Here is a 27,838-nt window from a genome sequence, read left to right as displayed (position 1 = left end):
ATTGCAGTTACTTGGAAATCGGATACATATTTAAGTATAGATTGTTGGAAGAAGGAAATTTATAGCTGTATTCCATTTGAAAAAATTACTTATAATTTAAGAGATAAATATGAAACATTTTTGAAAATTTGGTGCCCTTATTTACAAAAGACAGGATTAAATATATAGGTGCTCCGAAGATGAAATAATTGGTTATTTGGGGAAAGAAATATATATACTAAAGTTATTACGAACTCCGTGGAGCATGTGGGGATCTTCCAATATCCAGGCACTCTTTTTTCTTTCTATAGGGATGTTGGGGGGAGGGGGAAAGGGTATATATATATTTTCATATATTTTCTTTTATTTCTGTAATTATTTGAAAACTCAATAAAAAAAAGTTTAAAAAAAAAAAAAAGAGGTGGATGGTTGTGGGTCGTCAGGATCATCAAGCACAGTAAGGGGTGAAGGAAGACTCTCAGAACTGCCAGCAGCAGGAGATGACACCGGTTTGAAGAAAGTGGTGAGGGTTGTTTGCTTGGCAGCATTTTATTTTTCAGCATAAATTTGCTTGTAGGGAAGAAGGGTTGACTGCAGGGAATGACTGAAATGCTGACTCCGTTCTAAACTTGGGTCCATGTTCATCACCATTTGTGCAAGTGTTCTGACTTCCACCATTTCCTCACTGTTGGTAAACTCCCAGGATTTTCAAAATCGTCTGCTGCCTGCAGTATCTGAGAGATAGTTCACTTTTTAAAAAAGAAAATGCTTTGAATGTAGATCACACCTTGGTCGAGTGGTTGAATCAGCAATGTTGTGTTAGGCGACAGGAAACGCAGTGTTATGTTATGATGGATACTGTCCAAATGTTTAGGATGGGCTGGCACATTGTCAAGCAACAAAAGAACTTTAAAAGCAAGATTCTGTTCCTGGCAGTAGTGTCCCAAAACTGTGTTACCTTCACCTAACGCTGCCCTGTTTATAATTTCCAACTTGTTTTATATATAGTTGTTCAAGCGGTTCTCTGCTGCTTGGCTGATGGCCCAGGAATTGACATTGAACGCTAAGGAGGCATAGTTAACTATTTCAAGCACAAAATCACTGCACCGTAGGTAAAAACTCAAAAGTGTAAGAGCGCAAGATCACACATCTTCTCCTTGCCAAAACCATTGTGAGACTGGCAGGAGTGAGACTGAGGTGCATGCACCTGACTTGTATTGGTGGGAAAGCGGTGCTTCTTATCCCAACAGTGAGACTGAGGCGTGTGCACATGACTTGTATTGGCAGGAAAGCGATGCTCCTCGCATAACTGAGTTTTGGACGCATATAAGGAGACGTTGGTAGAAATAGGTTCCTTGCTATAACTGAATCTGCATTGTCTGAAGATGCATATAACGAGGATAGGGTGTATTAGTTTAATAATAAAAGTTGTGCTAGTAAACTTAGATTTTTTTTTAACTTCAACTATGAAATGTGGTGTGATTCAATGCCATTTTGTGCTCACTAACCTACAGAATCAATATTTTCACCCTTTTTTTTTCCCTCTGAAGATCCTTGTCCGCTACGGTGCAGGAGTCCAGTGGGGAATCCTCAGCTTATTCAGTTCAGTAGAGAAATAATTGATCTAATGAAGAACCAGGCTCATTGTGTAATATCTCAACACAAATTTATACCAACTTATCATCATCATTTTGGAAAACAGTGCAGAGTTTCAGACTATGGCTACTCCAAACTAATGGAGTTATTAGAAGCTGTGCCTCATGTTTTACAGGTAGGTTTTATGCAAAAATGAATTATTTATACTTATTACATGCAGTACATATTTTTAACTGAACATTCAGGATAAAAGCAAGCAGTGGACGATTTATTTTATATTAAAAATGTAAATAAAAACCAGGAAGCTAAACCTAATGGTAATTGTCATGGTAAATTTTGCAATGTATTTCCTGATGATCGCTACTTAAAGATTCTATTTAATGCAGAAGCTCCTGCTGTAGATTCTCCCACATCATGCAATACAATTTAACTGACCAATTCTTCTTGCTGTTTACTTTAGATCCTTGGTTTGGGCACCAAACACCTGCTTACATTAACTCATCGAGCACAAGTAAAGCGCTTTACAAAAGACATACTTAAACTCCTTAAATCTCAGGCCAGCAAACAGGTGTTCATAAAAGAATTTGGACAAGCATACCACTGGTAAGTATCATAATGAACCAAAATGAATTTTGGAATTCTAAGTACAATTATTTTGATTTAACTGAGGGTTGGAATTTTTCTACTTTGACTTGTAGCAGCCCTTGTCTCCACTAACCTGAGCAGATAATACAAAGCACAATGTTGAATTGTTTCTTCCCAATGATATTCACTCCCCTCTAAGTCCAAGTCAGGGCAGCTAGATTTGGTGGGTCTTTGCATATTTTCAGTAGGATTGAAACTATCCAAGTTTAAACTTTGCAAAATAAATTATTGATTGTAATGAAGTTTTAAAAGCTCAGGTTCCCACTCCGGGATGCTGTGTTAATCTTGGTTCCAATACAAACTCTTAATGCCTGAAGCAACTCCTTTTATGTAGGCATGGACTTAAAGATGATTTGCATTTCCAGCGATATGACCTATTCACCTACTTCTGATATAAACTCACATTGTCATCACCAAATCCCCTGCTGTTGAAATCCTGGGGTTCACCATTGATGAGAAACTCGACCAAACTAGATGCACATTCTTGATCCAAAAGTTGGTCAGAAGAAGCCTTCTGACACCCTAATGCTCTTCAGTCTGTAAGACGCAGGCCAGGAGTGTGATAGAATACTCTGCTTAATTGGATGAGTTCCAATAGTACACAAAACTAGATAACATTTGGGCCAGGACAGCTCAGTAGATTTGCAGCCAGTCCCACTCTGTATACTTTCTCATTACCTCGACTGCCATCATGGCATAGCTACATGTATGTTATTTACCAACTACACTACAGCTACCTAGCATAGACTAGTTCCATAGCAGCACTAAAAACCACATTTTCAACCGAAAAGGACGATAGCAGCAGGTGTACTGGAATTCTATCTACAGGCTCCCTTCCAAGGCTCATAATGCCCTTCAGTGCCAATAGGTCTACATCTTGCAATTCACCCAGTCATCATGGGCAATTAATTCTCGCCTTGCTTTTTTTTTCCCTGTTAATTTAAGGAAGAAACCAGCCGTCCTTTGGCATATCCCATCGTAACATTGATCAAGTAGTAGAATGAAAGGAAAATAAAGGACTCTTGACAAAATGACAGATGAATACCATAAAAAGTCTTGGGAGTTTGTTCTGTAACTTAGCAATATTTTCATCCAAGTACCAAAATCAGTGTCTGTTTTATTTACTTAGGTGCTTTTCAAAGGATTGGGATGTCACAGAGTATGGTGTGTGTGAACTGGCTGATCTGCTTTCAGAAATACCGGACACTACAATCTGTATTTCAAAACAAGATGAAGATACTGTGATTTCTATCCCAAAGAGAGGTTTTTGTTTGTTTTTTAAATTTGATCTTGTTGCTAGAATTGTAATATTTGGCACAACGTTGCAACATTTTTACTTTAGAAAGTAAATTTCCCTTTTTTAAAAATCATCAACAGCAGCAGCTTTGTTACTAATGTAAAATGAAACATTTACAAATATGAAGTGTTAAGTCCCTGGGGCATTTTGATTTTCTCCTGAGATACATTTCTTAAAGGATGGGCAAGCTTTAAAAGTAGGTTTAAAACTTATGAACATTGGATATGGAATTTCCATGAAATGTAAATTTTTGATTAGTAATAACAGGATCTCCGAATGCTAATAGATGGTGCCACATGTGTATATTCTAGAACTGAACATGTTCTTTTGCAAGGATACCATCATCCTTAAGCCCTTGACCAAAAATGGTGGAATATTAGCAACTAGCCCTTCATATAGCTATCATTTTGCTCTAATTTGTACCATGGCTTCTAAAAAATCAGTGTTTTGTAGATACAATGAAAGGAAGTTGGAGAACTACTTTTGAGCTATTAAGTAAATTTTATTTTAGTGTGAAGTTAAAGCAATTCCCCATCCCACACAAATCTTTTATTCCACCTCACCTCCTTGCTACCCCCAGCATAGATTTTTAGTTATATAAAAGTTTTAAGGTTATGGAGAGGGTAGAGCTAGATCCATTCACAAACCTTGTACATGCACATCCTGTCCTCGTGTGACTTTAATAAATTTGGATTTATCAGTCTTCCTATTTTAAAGTAGAAAGCCAAGTTATTGCTGTGATTGTTGTCTCATTTTCCTGAAAAGCACTTGTGAGCATTAAGACCACCCAACGCCTTAAGGGTCTTCTAATGTTCTCAAATTACTGATCCATTGAGTTCTATTTTATAATATCCCAGTGTTGGATTTGAATTTTCAGTTCTTCAGTCATTAATCCTGTGCCATACCATCCTGCTATTGCAGGATGTTTAACGTCAATGAGACATGGATATTTTTAGTGGGGTGTGGGGGGGCGGGGGGGGGGGGGACTGTGTAAAGTTACCAGCAGCTGCATGCTAAGGCCAGTAGGTGGTGGTATATAGTGAGGTTATAAAACCCTGTCTGATCACGCACACTCGCATTTGTTTATGTAAAAGTTTGATTATTTTGGATTCTTCCAAATTGCTTATATCCCATCATTTGATTTAATGGGGTTTGTTTTGGTGTCAAATATTTTCATAACTATGGAGGCCTAAAACCTCGTTCAATGTGGAACATTTCTATTTAGAGCGTACTCCAGAGGAAATAGAGAGAACAAAGCAATTTGCAAAAGAAGTAGTGGATCTACTGCGACATCAGTCTCACTACCGCATGCCCTTTAGTAAATTTATACCTACATACCATCACCATTTTGGGCGCCAGTGCAAACTTTCATACTATGGCTTTAATAAGCTCATGGAACTGTTTGAATCTATACCTGAAGTGTTGCAGGTATGTGTTATTTATTTCTTGTGTCCTTACAAGTTTCACTAACTGTATAAAATTGAGTGGTGTCTGATAATGCAAAACTTTGGTATTACAAAGTTGGTATTATTACCTGATACTGAACAGTATTCTTGAAATGTGTGAAGTTTTGAGATGAGACTTTTTAGTATAGTGAACAAACCAAACAAATGGGTTTGATCCTCAGTTGTAGAGTTGAGCATTTAAAACATGAGTGCTTTAATTTGGCTCCCGCTGACTCATTTAAATTTTCAGGAACTTGGCCCTCTATCAGGAAATGTACTTGTTATATTTTTTATTTTTTCAATAGCATGCACAAGAGGCAGTGTGTATTTATTAGACCTAGTAGCAAAATCCATACGTTGCAGGATGTTTTCAATAGGTTAGTTAGCCGAGTTAATACTAGTCATGTTTTCAATGAATCAAACTGCAGTTACCTTTTACTACTTGTCCATTTCAACTCCAGGGATTTAGTAACCTTGCAACAAGATATTATTCTTATCTTCTGTATGTACAAAGTATTAATTTTGTTCCATTTGATTATTTTCTGAATTTGTGTACTTAACGTTAACCATCTGGATGTACACTATTTGTACATTTTTAAATGTTAGAGGTTTTGATGCATATGACAATATTGTCCACAGGTTCTCGAGTGTGGCGAGGAAAAGATTCTTGTTTTAACGGAAAGTGAGCAGATAAAAGCACTGACGGCACAGCTTGTTAAGTTGCTGCGGTCTCAAAAAGACAGTTGTATGATACTATCGGATTTCCTTTCCGAGTACAACAATACTTTTGGATATTCTCTGCGCCTTCAAGACTATGATGTCAGCACTGTTGGAGAACTTATGCAGAAGTTCTGCCATGTTGTAAAGGTATCTCGTATGGTTACTTTTGTTACAAATTCTCCATTGTTTTTTTTTGGGGTAAAATTAAAATTGTATGCTTTCTCTTAAAAGGTTATTGACACGCCAGCAGGTAAGCAGCTCCAACTAATAAACAGGAAGTCTCTTCGCACACTTACTGCTCAACTTCTAGTGCTGCTGATGTCTCTGGAAGGCATTTCACAAATGAGAGTTGAGGATCTTAGAAAACGTTTTGGTTCCACTTATGGAAGTCCTCTTGTCCCATCTGAATATGGTTTTGTGTCTTTGGCAGAACTATTGAAGAGCTTGCCATACTTGGTTGAGGTATGAATTCTGAAAATGTCCAGCTTTATTTCTTATGTACGAATGTCAGTTTAGTAGTTGTGCAGTCTCATACCAAAATTGAAATGTAAATGCCCTTGTGAAAGGACCATAAGATATAGGAACATGATTTGGCCTATCAAGTCTCCTCCATGGCATATTTATTATGCCTCTCAACCCCATTCTCGTGCATTCTCGCTGGAATTTTTGACTCCCTTACTAATCAAGAACCTGTTAATACCACTTTAAATATACTCAATAACATGGTCTCTGCAGCTGCCTCAGAATAGCAGAATGTCCCTGTAGAACAGAAGAGGAAGAATATCTTTACACAGAGAGTGGTTCTTTTCTGAGGCTGTGCCCAGTGGTTCTAAGACTCCTCTAGTATTAGAAACATCTTTACCAATTCTGCTCTATCTATCCAGGTTTTAACACTCCTTATTTTAAAATCCAGCGAGTGCAGGCCCAGAGCCATCAAATGCTCCTCATACAATAACATTTTCATTCCCAGAATCATTCTCAAACTTCCACTGGACCCTCTCCAATACCAGTACATCCTTTCTTGGATATGGAGCCCCAATCTCACAATACTCCAAATGTGGTCTGACAAAGCCTTGTAAAGCCTCTGTATTACATCCTTGCTTTGATATTCTAGTATATTGAAATTAATGCTAACATTGCATTTGCTTTCCTTGCCACTGACTCAACTTACAAGTTAAATTTTAGGGAATCCCAGATGATTACTCCAAGTCCCTTTGCATCTCTGATTTCTGAATTCATTTCCCATTTTTTTTTTTTTAAAAGTCTGCACCTTTAACCGAAGTGCAAGTGCATACACTTAAGCTACACTTAACAGATTAGGGGAACGGGCAAAATCCTTCTACAAATTCTGCTTCTTTAACATGTTCCTTCACCTATCTTTGCATCACCCACAAACTTGGCTACAAAACCATAAATTCCAGCATTCACATCATTAATATACAATGTCAAAATAGTGGACCCAACACCAACCCCTGTAGACCACTAGTTACCAGCAACCAAAGAAAAAAGACTCTTTGCCTTTTACCAATCAGCCAGTCTTCTGTCCAAGTAATACCAAAGGCCTTCTGAAAATCCAAGTAAATAACATCCGCTGACTCTCCTTTGTCTATCCTACCTGATTATTTACTTGATTGAGATACAATGTGGAGTAGGCCCTTCAAGCCACACTGCCCTGCAACCATTGATTTAGCCCTAGCCCAATCACGGGACAATTTACAATAACCAATGCACCTACCAACCAGTATATCTTTGGACTGTGGGAAGAAACTGGGGCACCTGGAGGAAACTCTCACTGACATGGGGAGAATGTACAGATTCCCTGCAGATAGCAGTGCGGATTGAATCTGGGTTGCTGGTATTGTAAAGCATTGTGCTAACCACTACACTGGCATGCCACCGCTTCAAAGAATTCTAATAGATCTATTAGGCAGGTTTTCCCCTTACAGAAACTTCATCATAATCCTCCATTAACTTCATCCTTAATACTGATCTCATAATATTTTGCCAGCTACTGAAGTCAGGCTGCTGGGCTTATTTCCTGTTTTTCCTTCCTCTCTTAAAGAGTGAAGTTCCTGTCTTAGAAAATCTTTTTGTTTTACTGATGTAGTACCATAATGATACAATGCACAATCATCACCTTGCATGAAATCTATTTCAAGCTATCCTCAAGAAATCCACCTAGTTGTTTGAAACGGTCTGTTGTTCACTGTACACTATTTTAGCATTGGAGATTGTTAAAAGATCCCATTGCTTCTCAGTTCAAACATTCAAATAATGCCATTTAGTTTCATATGGCTTGAGCTACCCTGTTGTAATTTTATACTAAAACTCTGATCTGCACACTCAAGATCTCTGCTGGATTATCAGCTTTTCCCAGCTATTGGATGTTATCCATATTTGTACTCCCAACACTTCTAATCTTTAAGAGGTTGCACAGTATCATAACTTCCCCATGTACCTGGTAAATTTAAAGGAGTACAGAGCTGTCGCCCTGCAAGTTGCAAGGCAGCACAGCAAATGATGCCTGGTAAGCCAGCACCAAACCTTAAGGATTTCCTAATAGTGGGGTAGAACATTCTCTGATTTTTGAAAAGGAAAACTTAGACAAGGCTGGATTCTGTTTCAAGGGCATAAAAAGTTCATCTTCCATGTTGCATTAATTTTTTTTGGTTATTGTCTTTATTTTCTGGATAGTTTGCATTTTAACTTGTTCTTGCAATAGATGGTATATATAAATGGGGAAAAAGAAAATATGTCTAATGAGATATTGGGTCAATGTATTACAGGTATTCACTGATGACATGGGAGAAGAATATGTACAACTCACCAAAGTATATCAGTTTGCTAAGAACGTGCGAGCTTTGTTGCACACCTACCACTATCAGCAAATTTTCCTGACTGAATTTCCTTCCACCTACCATAAGTATACTGGTGAAGTGCTACAGCCTAAAATATATGGATATGCAAGCATAGAGGATCTTCTTGTTGCTATTCCACAGGTAAGTTGTGCCTGTCAAGTCTGATTTTTATATTTGGTGGCTCAGACAGTTACGTTGTGGGTCAGTGTCTTTTCATCTGAAGTTGAATTGAATATTCCCAGCACTTTCTGAATTTTGATCGTAATGACAAATAGATTACTGTTGCAAATCCTGTCATTTTTGTATTTGAGGTCTAGGTGAAATTGCTAGAACATTAATTCAAATTTGATCAATGCATTTAGTTACATCAAACATCAGCAATTCTTTTGAAGCAAAGTGTTTTCAAACTATTCAAACTTCATTCCACTTCATTTTAAACAGGTCATCTGGATAAAAGGACATGGACAGAAAAGAATAGTGGTTTTAAAAAATGATATGAAAGGTAAAAGATTGAATAGTATTTTTTAAATGTCTTGCTTGTCATTTTTCTGTTCATGTAATTCATAAAGAAAAATGTTCTTCAAATCATCTTAATTCTCCAAATTAAAGTTTGTGGGAAGAACACAATTTTCATACCTTTACAGTAATTGGAGATCAAGTAAAATAAAGGACTATCTGAAAAGCTTAGGTTGATTTTTATTTTCACAGTTTGTGATTTGGAATCGAATTGAATTGCTTTTTTTTTTAGCTGTTGTGCTGCAAATTTATCTTCCTCATTCTGAATTTTTGTCTTGATTTTGTGATTTATGATTTTAAAGCTGCCAGCGTAATGCCATTATTACAGAGTTAAACTGATGGCAACTTGGATTTCCATTCGTCTGCAGCAACACACAAAATGTTAGAGGAACTCATCTGGTCAGGCAGCATCTGTGGAGGGGAATAAACAGTTGACTTTTTGGGCTGAGACCTGTATTTCTGTACATGGGTGCTGAATGACTTGAGCTTTTACAGCTTTTTGTGTTGCTCTGGATTTCCAGCATCTGAAGAGTCATGTTTTTATGCATCTACAGCTTAAGATGGAGATCATAAAATTGTTCTCTTTGATTCTGTAGGTTGAAATGTCTTCCAGCCTAGCTGGAAAATACTTTGAAAATGAGCTGAACTGAGATTAACTGCATTAAGCAATCATTATTCATCAGATTCACTGGTGCAAACAAAACAAATTTTGTCCATATTGTTGATCAAATGTTTTTAAATTACTTTTGAAACTTGGTACTTCAGCTCACACCTTGTGTGTATGTTTAAATATTTGTTCTTAACATGTGTTTAATGAATTGATATATCATTGTTGCTGGGTGCCAGTGATACTGATGTTCAATGAAAACATTGTCAAAATATTTGGATATAGCAAAAGTCACGAGATGTTTGTGGGAAGCTTTATTCAAGGTCATTGGAGAGTGCAATCACTCTATCATTTGACTCCATAGTTCAGGCCAGATTTCTGAGGTCTCTTTCTGACTAAATTAAATACATTGCTAATAATTTGTCTTTATCTTAAAGTTCGAAACAGCTCTGATAGTTGTTCTCCAGCATCAATAGCTGAAGAACCTGAGCAGATGCAAGAAGACCCAAAGCGGCCAATAACCTTGGTTTTGGAGAACTCGAGCAAAAATGGGACGAAAGAGTTTAATGCTCGCAGCTCCAGTAAGTAATAGATTTTGTAAGTAAATTGTATTAAAACAATTGGTCCTATGGACCTGGAATAGAATTATTCAGCACCTTTCAAAGCCATAACAACATCCATCCAGAAGGATGTAGCTAGTACATAACTAGAAGCATCACTGATTTATTTCCTTCCATCTGATTTATTCCCCTCCAGTCACTTGTACACTCAGTTATTTAACTATACCTCTTCCCACCCTGTCATTTGTGAAAATGCTGTTCTGTTCTTTCAGTTCATTAATCTGTCAAATCTGTTCTTGGAATGAGCCTTTCCATTCTAGAACACTTGAGATGTCTTTTGTTTTTCAAAGAATAGGGTTTTCTTTCAACCATCAATGCTACCCACAACTGCATCTCCTTCATTTCCCACACATCTTTCACCCCATCCTTTGCCATCATTAGGGGGATGGATTTCCCCTTGTTCTTGTCTACCTCCACACAAGTCTCCATATCCAGCATGTCCAACAGAATTCTACCACTAAGCACACCTTTCCCTCTTCCCTGCACCTCTGTTTTCCCTACCTGATTCCCTTGTCCACTCGTTCCTTCCCACTGATGACCCTCCTGGCATTTTTCCCATCAAGCATAAGTGCTACACCTCCCTCACCACCATTTAAGGCCCTAAAATGTCTTTCCAGGTGAATAAATCACATTACAAGTGTGTTGGGGCAATGTATTCTATCAGTGCTCCTGGTGCAGCATCCTCTACATCAGTGAGACCCAGTGAAGATTGGGGCACTGTTTTGTCAAGCACCTTCACTCTATCCACTGCAAAAAGCAGGGTTTTCCAGTGACTGTCCACTTCAGTTTGATATCCCTTTCCCATTCTGACATTCGCCTACATTTTTCTCTGCAGCTGCAATGAAACCAAACTTGGGTTGGAGGAAAAACACCTCCATATATTTCATTTGAGTAAACTCCATCCTGATGGTGTGGGCATTAATTTCTTCTCTCTTCCATTCCCCATTCTGTTTGCCCTCTTACCCTTTCTCTCATGTCCATCGCCTTGCTCTGGTTCTCATTCTTTCCCTTTCTTCCACCATCACCTGTCCTGTCCTATTAGATTGCTGCTTCAGCCCTATACTCCTTCCACCTTCTTCATCCACTCACCATCTTTCCCCTCATCTATCACATGCCAAAGTGCACTCCTTCCCATTTCCCCCCCTCCCCCCTATTCTGGCTTCTGCCCCCTTTTCCAGTCCTGATAAAGCGTCTCAGCCTTGAAACATAGACTGTTTATTCTCCTCCATAGATGCTGCCTGAGTTGCTAAGTTTGTTCTGCATTTTGTGTGTGTTGCTCAAGATTTCCAGCATTTACAGAATCCGTCTTTATGAATTGGCACATATTACCTTCCTTTCTTTGCTGTTCTGGAAATTGCATTCTGAAAGCAACTCGACTGGCTCCAATATGTGCTTCTACAAGACATCTCCCTTTGGCCTAGAAATGCCTTGGTAACAATATCCTATGAATAAATTAGTTTTGAATTTTCAACATTGGTGAGTGATCAAAGAAACAGTGTTTAATCCAATTGGTTCATTTACCATTGTCATGGAACGGTCATTAAGACAGATATTTGGGAACACATGTTCAGTATAAAAGCAGATTAACTGTCTTTGACTGTTGAACTGTTACCTCCAAAAGCAAGTTGAAAGATTCAAAGAAGCCATTCAATGCCATTTGGAAACTTGTTTCAAAACTGCCAATATCATAATACTTGGCAGTTTTTTCTTTTAGTATAAAGGACAGTTTTAACTGTGAATGAATACAAAACTTCTTAAAAATTCTATGGTGACACTATTGTAGACTGAAATAAGGCAGATGTTATGTAAATTTGTACAATCTTTCATGCAATACTTTGCTTACAATACTCTTGGTGTACAACTTCTATGGGAAAGTAATAGTGCACAGTGCTGAATATTTAGTAATGTACATTTTTGTTAAACTTGTATCACCTTTCATAGGTTCAAACCAAATTGAACAGGAACTTCTCAGCCTTGGGAAACAGTCTCCAGTTGACTTGCTGTGTGGACCTGTCCCATCCTGTTTGCCATCCCCACAGCTCAGACCTGATCCAGTTATTCCTGAAAGTACTGATCTTATTCAGTTTGAGGAACCTGATGTTGCAGGTGAAAAACTATTATTAATCTACTTTTTATAAAATATATAGATCCCACAGTGATAGAAAGGAGAATGTTCTGACTCTTGACATAATTCCAACCTTGTTATTAAACTCTGACCTTGCAAATCTTTTCCCAGTCGTTTTGCAGCCTTGGCACATAGCATGCAACCCTTGGGTGCATCTAGCCCCCAAATATTTGTCATCTCTCGCCATGCTGGTTGCCCAAGCCTTAATGCCTCTTAACAGTTCCCAGGAATCCTTTGTTATATAGATACCTAGAGCAAATAAATGATAATTGCTGCAAATTGCTTTTTACAGAAGCTTCAAGTCATGTCCAGTAATTGTATGCATTAAGATCACAGTAGTTGTGGAGGGAGAGAGAGAAAATAACTTCTGTTAAAGTGATTTAAGTTTGTAATGCTGTGCGATTTTCTAAACAGACATGTTGATCTTGACAGAGGAGGAGAAAACTGTCCTTCCTGCAGCCATGACTGAAGAGGCATTTACCAGTGGCAATCTCAACAACCAGTTGGATGAAAATGTTCCCACTGCATCCCAAGATATACGTGAATCCAGGTCACTGCACATGGAAGTGACTAACAGTCCTGTTAAGAAGCTTAGAAACAAAGTGAAGTTGGCAGCAAATTTCTCAATGGCATCCCCTCTTAATACTTAAATGAATTGAAATAAAGAAATGCCTTGTACTTGCAATTTTTATTGAAGCATTTAAATGGATTCTGAAGTACTAAATCCAAAGAATTGGACTTCCCTTTTATCTTCGCCTCCTATTTCTGCATTTAATCTATTAAAAAACAAAAGTAAAGCTTATGGGAAGAAAACTTAATTTGTATTTGGAGCTTGACCCAAACAATTTGTTCATTTTACTATAGTCCATATTCTTTATGGCTTCTACTTAAGATTCCAAGATCTGCATAAGTTTGTTATAATGTAGTTATTTGTAAAGTTTGGCTAATGATTTGGCTCTGAAGGTCAAAGAAAGCTGTTTTTCTTGCATTAAGATGCTTGTTCATGTACTATCCCCACAACTTCCACGATGCAATAGATATATTGACAGCTCAAAATCTGGTTGCGGTTTGTTTTGATCCAATACATGTAGATCAGTAAGTCTTGTATAATATAACAGTACAAGTGTATTTGAAATGATTAGAATGTCACTTGAATGGCTTGTAATTAAAAATTAGTTTCCAGTTTTGTTCATGTCTGTGGAAAGAATAGTGTCCATTTCATTGGTAGTGTTGATGTCCTGTAGTTCAAGAATGAAATTTAAGAAGTTCCTGGTGTTGCAAATTGTGCTGGGATGTGAAGATGTCCCATAATGTCTGGGTTGAGTATTGTACTGCAAGTTGGTTTAATTAGTCATCTCCAAGCCTGATCTGGTTAATTACATCTAGAACCCGAGATCACCATTGCCTTAGCAGTCTGCTACTCTTGTGGTGTTTCTCTAGTCCAATGCCAGTGGCACTGGTGCAATGATATATTTAAGGTGAAATATGCATTTATTGCATAAATCACAGGTCAGGGGTCAGGAAAGGAAAACCGTTTAAAAGCTGTCATTTTCCACTTGACAGTTAATGGAACAGAATCTCCCCCCTGAAAGTGGAAATGTAAAGGTTTTGTTGTTAAACCTTAAAGCCATGTTTCATTGGGGAGTTCTGTGAAAACTAACAGTCACAGAAGGTTGTCTTTTTATTGTGCAGTGCTTTTATTCCATTGTTTTCAGTATTTGCTGTTGGGAAGTTTTTATAGCAGCGCCAGTGTGAGGACATTGGGCAAGGTTGAAAGGATTGAAACTATGTAGCAGAGAATTTATTAGGCCTTCTGGACAGATCCTGGCTTTTACAATGGATTGTATTTGCCAGGCTTCTAGATTACAGTTAACCTATTATACAAGAAAGGTTCTCCACTGGTGTCAGATTGTTTAGTGGTATAAGGTGTATTTACTGAAATGAGCTATTTCTATGGACATGCACCTGTCACAGTGCAGGTTTATAACATGCGTAAAAACTGAGATTAGCTTCAGAAATGTTTTTTAAAAAACAAAACTGGAATGAATTTAACATTTTTATAGATATCTGTTCCATTTTAAAGCTGGAGCTCAGATCCTAAAAGGTATGTTTGGATAATGTTTGTGCATTAATACATGTAGGTTTTTGAAAGAAAAATCTTACTGAAAACAGCAGTTTAGTACTAAAAAAGTTGCTGTGCAGGAACTATTGCCAAATACCTTTTCAGTCCATGTTCAAAATATAGAACAGAAATATTCTTGTACTATTACAAGCCACTCAAGTCACTTGATGCTAGGTTTCTGGATTGTGATGCCTAAACTTCACAATATCTATGGTTCTAGTCCTGAAATTGTTCAGTTATGCAGTTTTGCATAAAATTGTGTTGGTATTCACTAGATTGAGTAACAAACTTTGTACAGCCTATGTAAACTGGTGGAAACAGATCGGTTTGAGGTCTTCGAACATTATTATGTTGGCTAAATATTGGATATTTCTGAAATTATGACAAGTGCTTCTGCTTTGTTTCCTTTCTATGAATGTCCAACAAAATTAAAACCAGTTTTTAAAGTTTCCAAATGCTGGATACTTTTTGGGACCAAATTTATTTTGAAATAAATATAATTTTACAGCAAGCATATTTTGTATTTGTTTGTCCTTCATTTTGGGATGTTTTCGAAGCCTCTGGAAAAAGGTGCAAGTCCTCCACTGAGCATGGAAATCCCTACTCCACAACTACTTATAATGGAAAGGGAACATGAGGGATTGAATTGAGAACAAATACATGGCTGAAAGAATGCATCATGTCCAAACTATCTGCTCAATCATTTTGTCTCATTTGTAAGAATCCGTGTCTTATTACTGGGCCATTCAGAACCTACAGAGCAAGTTAAAGCAACCCACCCTGATCCCAGGGATCTTCAAAATGATGCATTTTGAAGCTTGTAGATAGATAGATACTTTATTCATCCCCATGGGGAAATTCAACATTTTTTCCAATGTCCCATACACTTATTGTAGCAAAACTAATTACATACAATACTTAACTCAGTATAATATGATATGCATCTAAAATCACCCTCTCAAAAAGCATTAATAAATAGCTTTTAAAAAGTTCTTAAATAGTTTACTAAAATACATTGAATGGTAACTTAAGCTCAGTCCTAACCCCGGCACTTTAACATATCTTACCCCTGGCGGTTGAATTGTAAAGCCGAATGGCATTGGGGAGTAATGATTTCTTGTAATGCATTTCCGTAATCGTACAAAGATTCTTGATCACTTTTGGGCTGCTTGCATTGTTTTCTTCTGGTAAAGGGTGAACAGCTTTTCAGATTTCCAGCATCTGTTCTTATTTTGCATTGGCAAGAATTAAGTCGGAACCTGAACACTTTTTTTTCCCCGTCCACTCCCAAATAAATTATAGTAGTGTAAAATGATAGAATGAGTTTAGAGAATCTTAATGCTCCAAATATTCTGAATCAGTTCCTGGTTACTCACTCATTTATTTTCATCAGTTTTTTTCAGTACCATGTGCTACTCCATACATGCATTTTGAAAGAGCTCTTGACTGCACTTCAATTTTTCACAGCTCTGCTCTTGCTTCTCTCAGCACAGGCAGCTGAGCAAAGATACAATGTTTTCTTTTTCTTCTTAACCCCCCACAAACCACCACTGATAAATGTAATTTCTGCCCCACCAGCCTTTCATTCAATGGATCATTCTTTGCAACTTTCTATTATCAATATAATATGGGCAGATATAACTTATTTTGCAGGTGCCATTTCCTTATCTACTCAAGTCTGCTCACTACCCACTCCCCAATCAAGTAGATGGCTTCAATAACAGCTCATTGGCACGGCAACCAAAATATCACCATACCTCTTTGTCCTGTCTATTTGTTCACCCAACTTTTCTGATTTTTAAAACTAACTTGCTTTCTCACTTCCCAGTTCTGACAAAGGATCTTTTAAATGTGAACTTTCTTTCTATTTACATAGTTGTTGCTAGAATGTGAAATATTTCCAATGTTTTCTGTTTATATCAGATTTCCACTATCAGCTGTTTCCTTAAAAACTTTTCACAACTGTATTTCCCCTACAAAGCAGAGAAACTTCTCATTTCCAAGCAAATAACTTTATTGTGATCAGAGCCTAAATGCACAGCTGTTTAACCACATTTCAATAATTGTACATTTCATTAAAATAGAATGTGGCAATAGATAAAAGATTCAACATTAAATAAGAACAAATATTGGATTAGTCATTGTATTTAAATATGAGATCACAATGAGTCAGGAGAAAGACTAAAGTTCACTTTCATCTATGTTACGTGCAAATGTGTTGGGAATTGGTTTCAGAACTACCTGGTTCTACCACATTTCATGTGCTCTCACTGCCTTCTACCATTGGAGCCACATGAGCCTCTGAAATTGCTTCTATGCCAAGGAGAAAATGGTGCACAAAAGGGAACATTTATTCAAATATAACCAACAAGGGAAAAGAAATGAAAGTAATCAAATTAATTACAAGGACATTGGGGAGAAATTCATCTTGAGGCAAAGGTTAATTGCCACTGATTTTTGTGTTCCTCCCAAAGATGAATTTCTTCTCCATGACCCCAAACTCACTTTTTAAAAACTCCTTAATTGCAGAATTTACAACATTCTAACCATGTCTTCACTCTATATTTGATTACTGATGAATCTCAATTTTATAGTACATTAACAATATCATATTAATCAATAAGGAAACAATTGTAATACAATAAGAACATTTTAAATTATACATGACTATCTCTACTTGGTCACTACATTTTTCTGCAGGACAGAATGTGTCTCTATCCCTGTTACAGTCACTGAGTTTAAATTTTGTAAAGTTTGTTACCTGACTTTCAGTAGCTGAATATGCTCTTTCACAGCAAAGTGTTGTAATTGTTTGTGAGTCTCCGGCTGAAATGCCTGGCGAAATCTAGAGGAATATGAAATAAGCCTGGAAGAGTTGTTCCACTGAAAACCCTGTAAAATCCTATTAGTGTTGGTAGGAAATTTTATAAGTGGTATATGTATCCTGTTATTACTTCTGGAACAATATCATAAAACTACTTATTCTCACATGCCAGGTATAAAAAGTTCACATTCTACCAGTGGAAACGAGATGCACTTTGATTTGTAGCATGCAGAGTTTGTGATCCATGCATGAAGGGCAGACTCACTTCAACACAGTCTTTTATCGCAGTATGGTATAGTCAGCTGTTACTTGCCCAACCTAGGTGCAATTCTCTTTCACAAATACTTGGGAAATTCAAATCTGATTCACGGGAGCTACATAATGTTACACTGTGTAGTTCCACAGCAATCTTTTATTAAGGCCATTCCAGCTTTGGTGACTGACGGTTTGTTTGGAGGAGGTTCCTTAACTGCAGCCATCTCTTTTGGAGCCTCTGCAATATTAAAACAATGAAAATAGTGGGATTTTGTTTCAAATTCACAATCATTCACTACACATTTAAAAAATCTAAAGAGAGCAAACTCTACAATTCTTTTTTAATTCTTCCAACTTTGATTACATCCTTTCTCCTCATTCCTTCCCACGTACTGCCATAGCAACTCCAATGCCCTCTGGTACTTTGAAAGTTTCCAGTTTCTGGTCTCAGCCAGCTCATCTTCACAGTAGAATGTAACACCTCCTTCCCATACCAAGATAGTCTGAAGGTCTTTCTTCTTTGAACAGAGGTCCGAATCATACCCTTTTGCCAGCACATCCATTCACCTTGCTGAACACGTTCTCACATTGAACAATTTCTCCTTCACTTTATGGGATATTGCAGGGGTCAGAGCTAAGCCCATTCCCATTTTGAAAATGTGGACTGGTATTTGTTTCAGTCCTACTCAGGCCTCTCAACTCTTTTTCTGAGACATAGTGGCAATTGTATTGGTGCTGCTTTCGTTATTCATAGTGAACTAAATATTACTTTTCATGCCATTTTCCAACTTTGTGCCAATTTCACTTTCATATGTCCATATTTCTAGATTTCTCTGTCTCCAACTCAGGAGATAGGCTTGCAAGCTGACAGAGTCCTACCAACTATCTTGATTATATTTCCTAAGATCCTACTTCCTATAAAAATTCTATTGCATCCTCCAATTCTACCCTCCATTTCATCTACTTCTGACTATGATCTTTCTCATTGGTGTCTCTGATAGGCCTGTTCCTTGCGCATCTTTCCCTCTACCATAGTTAACGAGGATGATTGACCATATCTCCTTTATTTCCTTTAGCTCTGCTCTCAACTCTCTTCCAGTAAGAGTAAGAATAAGACTTCTCTTGTCCTCGCTATCCAGGCCACCAGCACTCATTTCCAATGGACCATTATTGGCAATTTTCTTCACCAATTCTACTGCCAATATATATCTTCTTGTGCCCTCTCTCACTATCAGAGGAGCATTACCTTTGCAACTCCCTTGTCCAGTCTTCCTGTGACTATCTGTGGCCTCCTGTACTAATACAATGAGATTCAATGGAAATCTGAGAAATAGCAGCTCACCTTCCATCTGCCATGCTTGACATGCTCAGTGTTTCAATCATTATTATTATACCAAGCCATATGGTTCAAACAATCTAGTCAAGGCAATAATTGCTAAGCCCAGTCAGTGAAGCCCAGATCTCAGCAAAGAATATCTTGTAGTTTACTTTCACTATTGGTGAGGATTGGTATGCCTGTAGACTTCTTCCTTATATGATTAAATGTGGAATGGTGAGGGGAAAGGGGTTGGAATGGACTGTTTGTTCATGTTCTTACAATCAAAGTATTCAATCTATTTTAAGAGTTGACTTATTCTTGCTTTGACTTACCCAGAGGTGTCTTAGTTACATATTTTAGAGGTCTTAATTTAGATTGGAGAAACTCTTCCATTTCCTTGTCTTCTTCTCTTTCTCTGCAAGAAAGAAGTCTTTTTATCATGCCCACAAAATGTAAGAAGAAATTTCTTGTTTACCTCTATGGTGAACTTTAATGTTTATTGAGATGCGAAATGTCATGTTTATGGTGAAAGGTCTTGGCCCGAAATGTTGACTGTTTACTCTTCCACAGATGCTGCCTGGCTTGCTGAGCTCCTCCAGTATTTTGTGTGTGTTGACTAGATTTCCAGCATCTGCATGTTCTCCTATTTGCAAGTTTTACCATTTGTATCTTAACATTCCCAACCCGGTCCTGGATATTTTCAGTGCAACTCATATTATCAAACCAATCAAGTATTCTTTTACCTTCATTTTAGAACTCTATTGCTTATACCAATGTCAGAACCCATCAGATGTATACTCATTTAAAAATTACCCATAGCAATACACACAAACTGCCAAAGGAACTCAGTAGATCAGCATCTTCGGAAAGGAATAAAGAGTCAGTGTTTCTAGCCAAGACCCTTCCCTTGGGTATTTGCCACCTGACTTGCTGAGTTTCTCTAGCATTTTGCGCATGTTACTCTGGATTTCTTGTGTTTTGAAATCACCCAGCCACCATTCAGATCTTACAGCTTCATTCCAAAAAGCTGTCCTGCATGGAATTAAAGAAACATGCTGCCAGTTTTGCTGTCTAAAGTATCACACGTAGAGATTCTTAGATTTACAAATGTTCAATTTATGAATTTTTGTTCCTTCCCCATGGAAATTTTACAGAACACATTGGAATTATGTCAAAAGTCATTCTTATTATTGTGGGATCCATAGCTTTACTTATGATAAATTCACTCAATGGCCACTTTATTAGGTACAGGAGCGGAACCCAATGTGGTCTTCTGCTGCTGTAGCCCTTTCACTTAAAAGGTTTGAATGTTGTGCATTCAGAGATACTTTTCTGCCCACTATTGTTGTAATGCATGGTTATTTGAGTTTCTGTCGCCTTCCTGTCAGCTCGAACCAGTCTGACCATTCTTCTCTGATCCTCTCTGATACTTCACCCAGAGAACTGCCACTCATTGGATGTTTTTTTTATTGTTTTTCACACTATTCTCTATAAACTCTACATGTTGTGCATGAAAATCCCAGGAGACCAGCTGTTTCTGAGATACTCAAACCACCCTGTCTGACACCAATAATCATTCTATGGTCAAAGTAATTTAGACCACATTTCTTCCCCATTCTAAGCATGTCTGCATGCTTTTATGTATTGAGTTGCTGCCACATGATTGGCTGACTAGATATTTGCATTAATGAATATGTGTACAGTGGCCATTGCATGCACATTTTAATATTCCAAGGAAAAGGAATAACTACGTACACGTACATGCACATCATTCGTAAACCAATTCACCACCCTAACTATTCACCTGCTTTCACTCCAGCATACAGTTGCTCCAGTGTGTGCCTTCTACAGAATGCACTGCAGGCCGACAAGACAACTCATAACCACTGTTTCAAGGCTGGTTATGCTTGAACAATAAACTCTGGCCCCATTGTTGGTGATGCTCAGATCCCCAAAATTCAATTTTTTAAAAAGGCTGTTTGCTGGTACTCCACTTAAAATGTGCAAAATAGTAACAAACTGTACCGTGAGACTTGAGGTAATCACAGATCTAATTATTGCATCGCTCTTGTTAAAGGAGCATCATTATCAACAGCATCGTTGAGTAGAGCAGTTCCTAGCTCCTTTTATTCTACAAGTGGGAAACAAAGTAAGCTAGAAAAAAAGTAAGTGATCCTACCAAGTTTAATATTTTACCTTAATCTCTCCACCTCTGCATCCTCAACCAGAAAGTCCCTTTTCTCCACTAATTTATGGATTTTCAGGATCAGCATATCCTCCCTCTGTTTGTCCTCTTTGCATTTATCCTTTTCTGCAAAGAAAATTGAAAGTAAAATAATACAACAAGCAATTTGGCACTGTGCTTTTATCACATCTTTGATATGAATCCAAGATCACTGCTTCACAGTCAATTCTATTAAAACCACGCTTACAAACTTCATTGTCTAGTCAACTGATACATTGGAACTTCTTCTGGTAGATTAACAGCACAGGTTACTATCGATGCAATGCTCCTCAGACAGGATGAAGAGGTCAATACTCCCCAATGCCATTAGGCTTTACAATTCTACCGCCAGGACTTAAGAACGTTTTAAAAGCTATTATTAATGCTTTTTGAGATAGTGATTTAGATGTATATCATATTTTTTTTTACTGAGTTAAGTATTGTATGTAATTAGTTTTGCTACAACAAGTGTATGGGACATTGGAAAAAAGTTGAATTTCCCCATGGGGATGAATAAAGTATCTATCTATCTATCTATCTAATTAGCTGCTGCAAATTATCACTTTATGTGGGAAAGTGGTGGGAAAAAAAAAAAATCCAAAAGGGGTTGAGAGAAAGAGTAAAGTTGCAGGGTTACAGATAGACAGGGGATGGGAAGATGAGAGCACTCTGGTGGAAGCTGCCATGGGTCTGATGTGTGAAGCGGACTCCTCTGTGAAGTAATGACTAAGGAAATACTATAGACATGATGCACCATCAATAACTCACTCTGAGACGTAAAGGCGAGATATCGGCTTTTATTGACTGGAAGAAGGAACAAACAGTGGTTGACCACCATACTACATCCTGGAAACAGAGAGGCCGGGCTCAGACCTCAATCGCCTTTATACAGGGGTCTGTGGGAGGAGCCACAGGAGCAGTCAGCAGGGGGCGTGTCCAGACAGGTATATGTAGTTAACCACAAGACATAAGAATCTGATGTTCGAATCTGTGCAGAATTTGGTCTTTGCGTACTGGAAATTCACCTGTTGTTGCAGAAATAGGCTGGGCTACTTAAATTATTTAAATCCCATTGGAGTACTATCACTTGGCTGAGCAGGGTTAACAAGAGAACTTCCTTTACAAGAGACAAGGCCTGTTGCCCTTGTTTGAAGGGACGGTCGACATGGGAGCTGTGTAGCCTGGGTTGTAGCAGGAACTGGGCCACAAGCCTGGGGCTTGCCTGCTGCTGCAGGCCAGGTGAGAAATGCAGAAGCATTACAGTGTGGATGAGCTCAGCTGGGGCCTGGCCTCGCCTGTCAGTGCTGCCTTCCCATGTTCGAGCAGTGGAATAACAGGCTGGATTGCGTGCGCCTGTATACTGGAGGGAGCCTGTAGCATTGTCACTCAGGGCCTTGGACTGGATATATGGTTTTTTTTCTCCCGAGTGAATATGCTTCTTTGAATTTGTTACTCGCTTTTTTTTTAATGTTTGCTTGCAACTTTTGAGTGTTTTGCACCTTGGCCCCAGAGGAATGCTGTCTCGTTCAGCCATATCTATGTATGGATTGAATGATAATTAAACTTGATTTGACTTGATCCTTTACGGAGTGTGGCTATTGTCAAACTAAACAGCATTGATTTGTTCAACAATTTATCAAGGTCCTATTACAGAGTACACACACTGCTGCACAGTATATCAATGATCCAACAACTCATCAGGATAAAGTAAACCATGTGTGTCCTGGATATACAGTATGACATGTTTCTTCCTTCTACCCACTGGGCTGTTTGTTTCAACGTAAGCTGTTATTAAACTGAGCTGATGGAACAGGTTGTAGGACAGCTGTGTCACTGCAGTGTTTGGGCTGTAACCTGCACGGCAATGTGGGTTGGAGTCATATTAACTTATGAGGAACTAACATGCCCTACCCTTTCTACCAGTTCACATGGTTGATGAAACCTGTCACTGTCTTTAAAGCTGACCACTAATTCCGCAGGTACATCCACAGAATAAGGCCGTATAAGAGTTTCTGTAGTGAGAGAAAGCCATTAGCCATCCACAGAAATACATTTTCCTGTTCTTGTTTTGCTCATTCACAAAGACAATGAGGTATGCTGAACTAAGCCATCAAGATGGGCAATGCAGTGAAAAAGTTCTACAACTTTTCTCACATTTCACTGCTCCAGCCTTAAAGAGGGGTTCGCTGATGAATTTTGGTAAATTGATGCTCACCAAATTGACGAAATTATCTGAAGATTTTGTCAGAATAATTTGCTACATATAAAAAAATGCCTCAATATACCATCTTCACTGCCAACGCTAGATTAGGTCATAGTAATCCTACATCAAGTAATAAATCCAAAGGTACTGTATCAACAGCAAACTAGGCATTTTTTGTACCACCTGTACCTAATAACGTGGTCAATCAGTGTATGTCTATGGTCTTCTGATGCTGTAGCTCATCCATTTCAAGGCTTGCCATGCTGTGAATTCAGAGCTGCTCTTCTGCACACCACTAATGTACCATGTGGCTATTTGATTTATCGTTGCTTTCCTGTCTGGGCTTTCTCCCTTGACCTCTCTCATTAATAAGGTGTTTTTGCCCAAAGAACTGCCGCTCACTGGATATTTGTTGTTTTTTTGCACCATTCTCCGAAAACTCTGCAGACAAGAAAAACCCAGGACATCAGCAGTTTCTGAGATACCCAAACGACCCCATCTGGCACCAACAATCATTCCACGGTCAAAGTCACAGATCACATTCCTTACCCATTCTGATATTTAGACTGAACAGCATCTGAACCTTTTGACCATGTCTGCATGCTTTTATGCATTGAGTTGCTGTCACGTGATTGGCTGATTAGATATTTGCATTAATGAGCAGGTGTACCTAATAAAGTGGCCATTGAGTGTACATGACCAAATGTCAGCACTTGATTAAATTATTTTTTTAATTTCAAACTTAAAAATTGTTTTATAATATTCCCTTCAGACATTTGTTTATATGTATGTATTTACATATTCTAGACTAGTTCTGTTATTTGACTAATCGAGGTTCTTGCTGCTTCAATTCAATATCATTGGTTACACCTATTATATCTCCTCTAGTACTGTTGGTTTAATGTCATAATTGTAAAATAACAATTATTCTTGAAACATCAGCTTTTATGGGACAGCTTGGTTTACTGGAACTGTTGGTTTCTGCTATCTTTCTAGGATGTTTTAATGAGGATAAGCATTGATCTGAATACAACTGAGAACTAGGTTACAGTGGCATGCAAAAGTTTGTCATCCCTGGTCAAAATTTCTGTTACTGTGAATAGTTAAGTGAGTAGAAGATGAACTGATCTCCAAAAGTCATAAGGCTAAAGATGAAACATTCTTTTCAACATTTTAAGCAAGATTAGTGTATTATTTTTGTTTTGTACAATTTTAGAGTGAAAACAAGGAAAGGGGAATCATGCAGGTTGTCGTTCCCTCAGTTCATAGTGTAATTAAGAAATGGCAGTTAACAGGAACGGCGGAGGTCAGGTTGAGGTCTGGAAGACCAAGAAAACTTTCTGAGAGAACAGCTCATAGGATTGCTAGAAAGGCAAATCAAAACCCCTGTTTGACTGCAAAAGACCTTCAGGAAGATTTAGCAGACTCTGGAGTGGTGGTGCACTGTTCTACTGTGCAGCGACACCTGCACAAGTATGACCTTCATGGAAGAGTCATCAGAAGAAAACCTTTCCTGCGTCCTCACCACAAAATTCAGTGCCAGAAATTTGCAAAGGAACATCTAAACAAGACTGATGCATTTTGGAAACAAGCCCTGTGGACTAATGAAGTTAAAATAGAACTCTTTGGCCGCAATGAGCAAAGGTATGTTTGGAGGAAAAAAGGGTGCAGAATTTCATGAAAAGAACACCTCTCCAATGGTTAAGCACAGGGATAGATTGATCATGCTTTGGGCTTGTGTTGCAGCCAGTGGCACGGAGAACATTTCACTGGTAGAGGGAGAATGGATTCAATTAAATACCAGCAAATTCTGGAAGCAAACATCACACGGTCTGTAAAAAAGCTGAAGATGAAAAGAGGATGGCTTCTACAACAGGATAATAATCCTAAACACACTTCAAAATCCACAATGGACTACCTCAAGAGGCGCAAGCTGAAGGTTTTGCCATGGCCCTCAGTCCCCCGATCTAAACATCATTGAAAATCTGTGGTTCGACCTCAAAAGAGCAATGCATGCAAGACAGCCCAAGAATCTCACAAAACTGAATGCCTTTTGAAAGGAAGACTCTTAGCTGGCTACAGGAAGTGTTTACAAGCTGTGATACTTGCCAAAGGGGGTGTTACTAAGTACTGACCATGCGGGCTGCCCAAACTTTTGCTTCGGGCCCTTTTCCTTTTTTGATGGAAATAAAAAAGTAATCTTGCTTAAAGTATTAAAGAAATGTGTCATCTTTAACTTTATACCTTTTGGAAATCAGGTCATCTTTTAATCGCTTAGCTATTCACAGTAACAGAAATTTTGACCCCCCGGGGTGCCCAAACTTTTGCATGCCACTATAATGGCAGAATGACCCAGCTATTAAAAATTGTACTTCAAACCTATTTCTTCAAGCATCCATTAGAGAACAAAGGGAAAACATAATTTCATTTGACTATAAGACAGAACAGACATATAAGGCTTTTATTTATTCACATTGAAACCCCATTGGTTTCATTGTAATATCACTGCATCTGCACTAGTGAGCTTCCAGATTAATTTTATGCTTTTCTTAGATGTTAATTTGCCCTCAAGACAAATATGGTGATATTTTCTACTTCTACACATTGATTAAAATATTTTAATCCCTTGAAGTGGAAGCTTTTGCTGGACAGCTAAAAAACTGCAGACCCATTTTGAGAGTAACATTCTCCAGAGCAATAATTTATTCAGCTTCCAGGGATTATTGCAGTCCCAGAAATACAAAATAAGTTTCATGTACAATATAACTGTTACCTATGCGTAGAGCATGAACAACAACGGAGCAGGAGAATTAAATGTTTTTACGGAGTCATGTTAGCCACTGTACACGCTGGGCAACTTACAGTACATCAACTACACACCAGGCTGGCTGAGACAAAAACATGCACGCTCGAAAACTTGCACGATAAGAGAGGGCACTCAGGATGTAGGAGGCCCAGTCAATTCAGCACGTGATCAATTGGTCACATGCACATTTACCATTCTCACAACTGAAACTGGCACTCAACGTCAGTAAGACGAAAGAGCTAATTGTTGACTTCAGGAAGGGTAAGATGAAGGAACACATACCAATCCTCATAGAAGGGTCAGAAGTGGACAGAGTGAGCAGTTTCAAGTTCCTGGGTGTCAAGATCTCTGAGGATCTAACCTGGTCCCAACATATCGATGTAGTTATAAAGAAGGCAAGACAACGGCTATACTTCATTAGGAGTTTGAAGAGATTTGGCATGTCAACATATACACTCAAAAACTTCTATAAATGTACTGTGGAGAGTATTCTGACAGGCTGCATCACTGTCTGGTATGAGGTGGAGGGTGGGGGCTACAGGACCAAAATAAGCTGCAGAGGGTTGTAAATCTAGTCAGCTCCATCTTGGAAACTAGCCTACGAAGTACCCAGGACATCTTCAGGGAGTGGTGTCTCAGAAAGGCAGCGTCCATTATTAAGGACCTCCAGCACCCAGGGCATGCCCTTTTCTCACTGTTACCATCAGGTAGGAGGTACAGAAGCCTGAAGGCACACACTCAGCGATTCAGGAACAACTTCTTCCCCTCTGCCATCTGATTCCTAAATGGACATTGAACCCTTAGACACTACCTCACTTTTTAAATATATATTATTTGTTTTTTGCACGATTTTTTAATCTATTCAATATACATATAATTTATCTATTTATTATTTATTTATTCTTTTTCTTCTTCTATATTACGTATTGCATTGAACTGCTGCTGCTGTTAACAAATTTCATGACACATGCCAGTGATAATAAATCCGATGCTGAGTGTTCTGTGTCAATTTGACCGTTACCATTTAATTTGTGTATGAAGAATATTGAAGTAAATTAGAAAGAGTAATGGCCACAAGCAGTGGAACCTGAATAAGTCCACTTGGTACCTAATGTTACACTGATGTATCACGGAGTTTTTTCTTGGGCACTTCTGCACGTTGAGAATGAATGCTTCCATTCCAGTTGCGTGGGTTCTGAGGAGGCTGATGAGACTGTTGTGTGAACTGTTTTCACTGCCACAGTTGGACAGAATGGCTCACATAAGGGGTGGAGGAGGCATAGGAGCTGGGTGTCAACATCTCTGGAGATCTATCCGGGACCCAATGTACTGATGTAATTACAAAGAAGGCATGCCAGTGGCTGCACCTTTAAAAGTTTGAGGAGATCTGGAAGGTCACCAAGATGCGAGCAGATTTCGACAGATGTTCTGTGGAGAGCATTCTTACTGGTTGTGGAAAGAATTCTTATGGAGTATAGGATCGGCAAAAGCTGCAGAAATTTGTAAACTCACCCAGCTCCATCATAGGCACCTTCAAAAGCCGATATTTCAAAAAGGGGCATCCATCATTCAGGACCTCATTACCCAGGAAATGCCCTCTTCTCATTGTACACAGAGGCCGTGTACAAGAAGAGTCAGAGTTGCCTCTACCTCCTGAGGAGACTGAGGTCCTTTGGAG

General features: G+C 38.3%; 2 protein-coding genes across 5 annotated transcripts in view; one reads left to right on the top strand and one right to left on the bottom strand.

Moving 5' to 3' along the window:
* Window positions 1–15,044, top strand: part of LOC140735436 (meiosis regulator and mRNA stability factor 1) — an 80,718-nt gene extending 65,674 nt beyond the window's left edge. For 2 of the 3 annotated variants that reach the window (XM_073060512.1, XM_073060514.1), the window contains 11 exons: window positions 1,530–1,750; window positions 2,036–2,178; window positions 3,350–3,483; window positions 4,743–4,945; window positions 5,602–5,829; window positions 5,914–6,144; window positions 8,469–8,681; window positions 8,982–9,042; window positions 10,101–10,244; window positions 12,225–12,389; window positions 12,823–15,044. In XM_073060512.1, coding sequence (XP_072916613.1) covers window positions 1,530–1,750; window positions 2,036–2,178; window positions 3,350–3,483; window positions 4,743–4,945; window positions 5,602–5,829; window positions 5,914–6,144; window positions 8,469–8,681; window positions 8,982–9,042; window positions 10,101–10,244; window positions 12,225–12,389; window positions 12,823–13,058 — 1,979 coding nt within the window. In that variant the 3' untranslated portion in view covers window positions 13,059–15,044. The remainder of the gene's footprint in view (window positions 1–1,529; window positions 1,751–2,035; window positions 2,179–3,349; window positions 3,484–4,742; window positions 4,946–5,601; window positions 5,830–5,913; window positions 6,145–8,468; window positions 8,682–8,981; window positions 9,043–10,100; window positions 10,245–12,224; window positions 12,390–12,822) is intronic. The other variant, XM_073060513.1, reaches the window with a different exon arrangement.
* A 1,482-nt stretch (window positions 15,045–16,526) lies between these two features.
* mpv17l (MPV17 mitochondrial membrane protein like) overlaps window positions 16,527–27,838 on the bottom strand; it is a 101,065-nt gene continuing 89,753 nt past the window's right edge. For both annotated transcript variants that reach the window (XM_073060511.1, XM_073060508.1), the window contains exons 4-6: window positions 21,124–21,238; window positions 19,260–19,342; window positions 16,527–17,847 (exon numbers count right to left, since the gene is read on the bottom strand). In XM_073060511.1, the coding sequence (XP_072916612.1) occupies window positions 17,729–17,847; window positions 19,260–19,342; window positions 21,124–21,238 (317 nt within the window). In that variant the 3' untranslated portion in view covers window positions 16,527–17,728. The remainder of the gene's footprint in view (window positions 17,848–19,259; window positions 19,343–21,123; window positions 21,239–27,838) is intronic.

This window comes from Hemitrygon akajei, chromosome 11, assembly GCF_048418815.1.
Source record: "Hemitrygon akajei chromosome 11, sHemAka1.3, whole genome shotgun sequence".
NCBI classification, from domain to species: Eukaryota; Metazoa; Chordata; class Chondrichthyes; order Myliobatiformes; family Dasyatidae; genus Hemitrygon; species Hemitrygon akajei.
The sequence above is the reverse complement of the archived record's forward strand: the minus strand, read 5'-3'. Positions and strand labels throughout refer to the sequence as shown.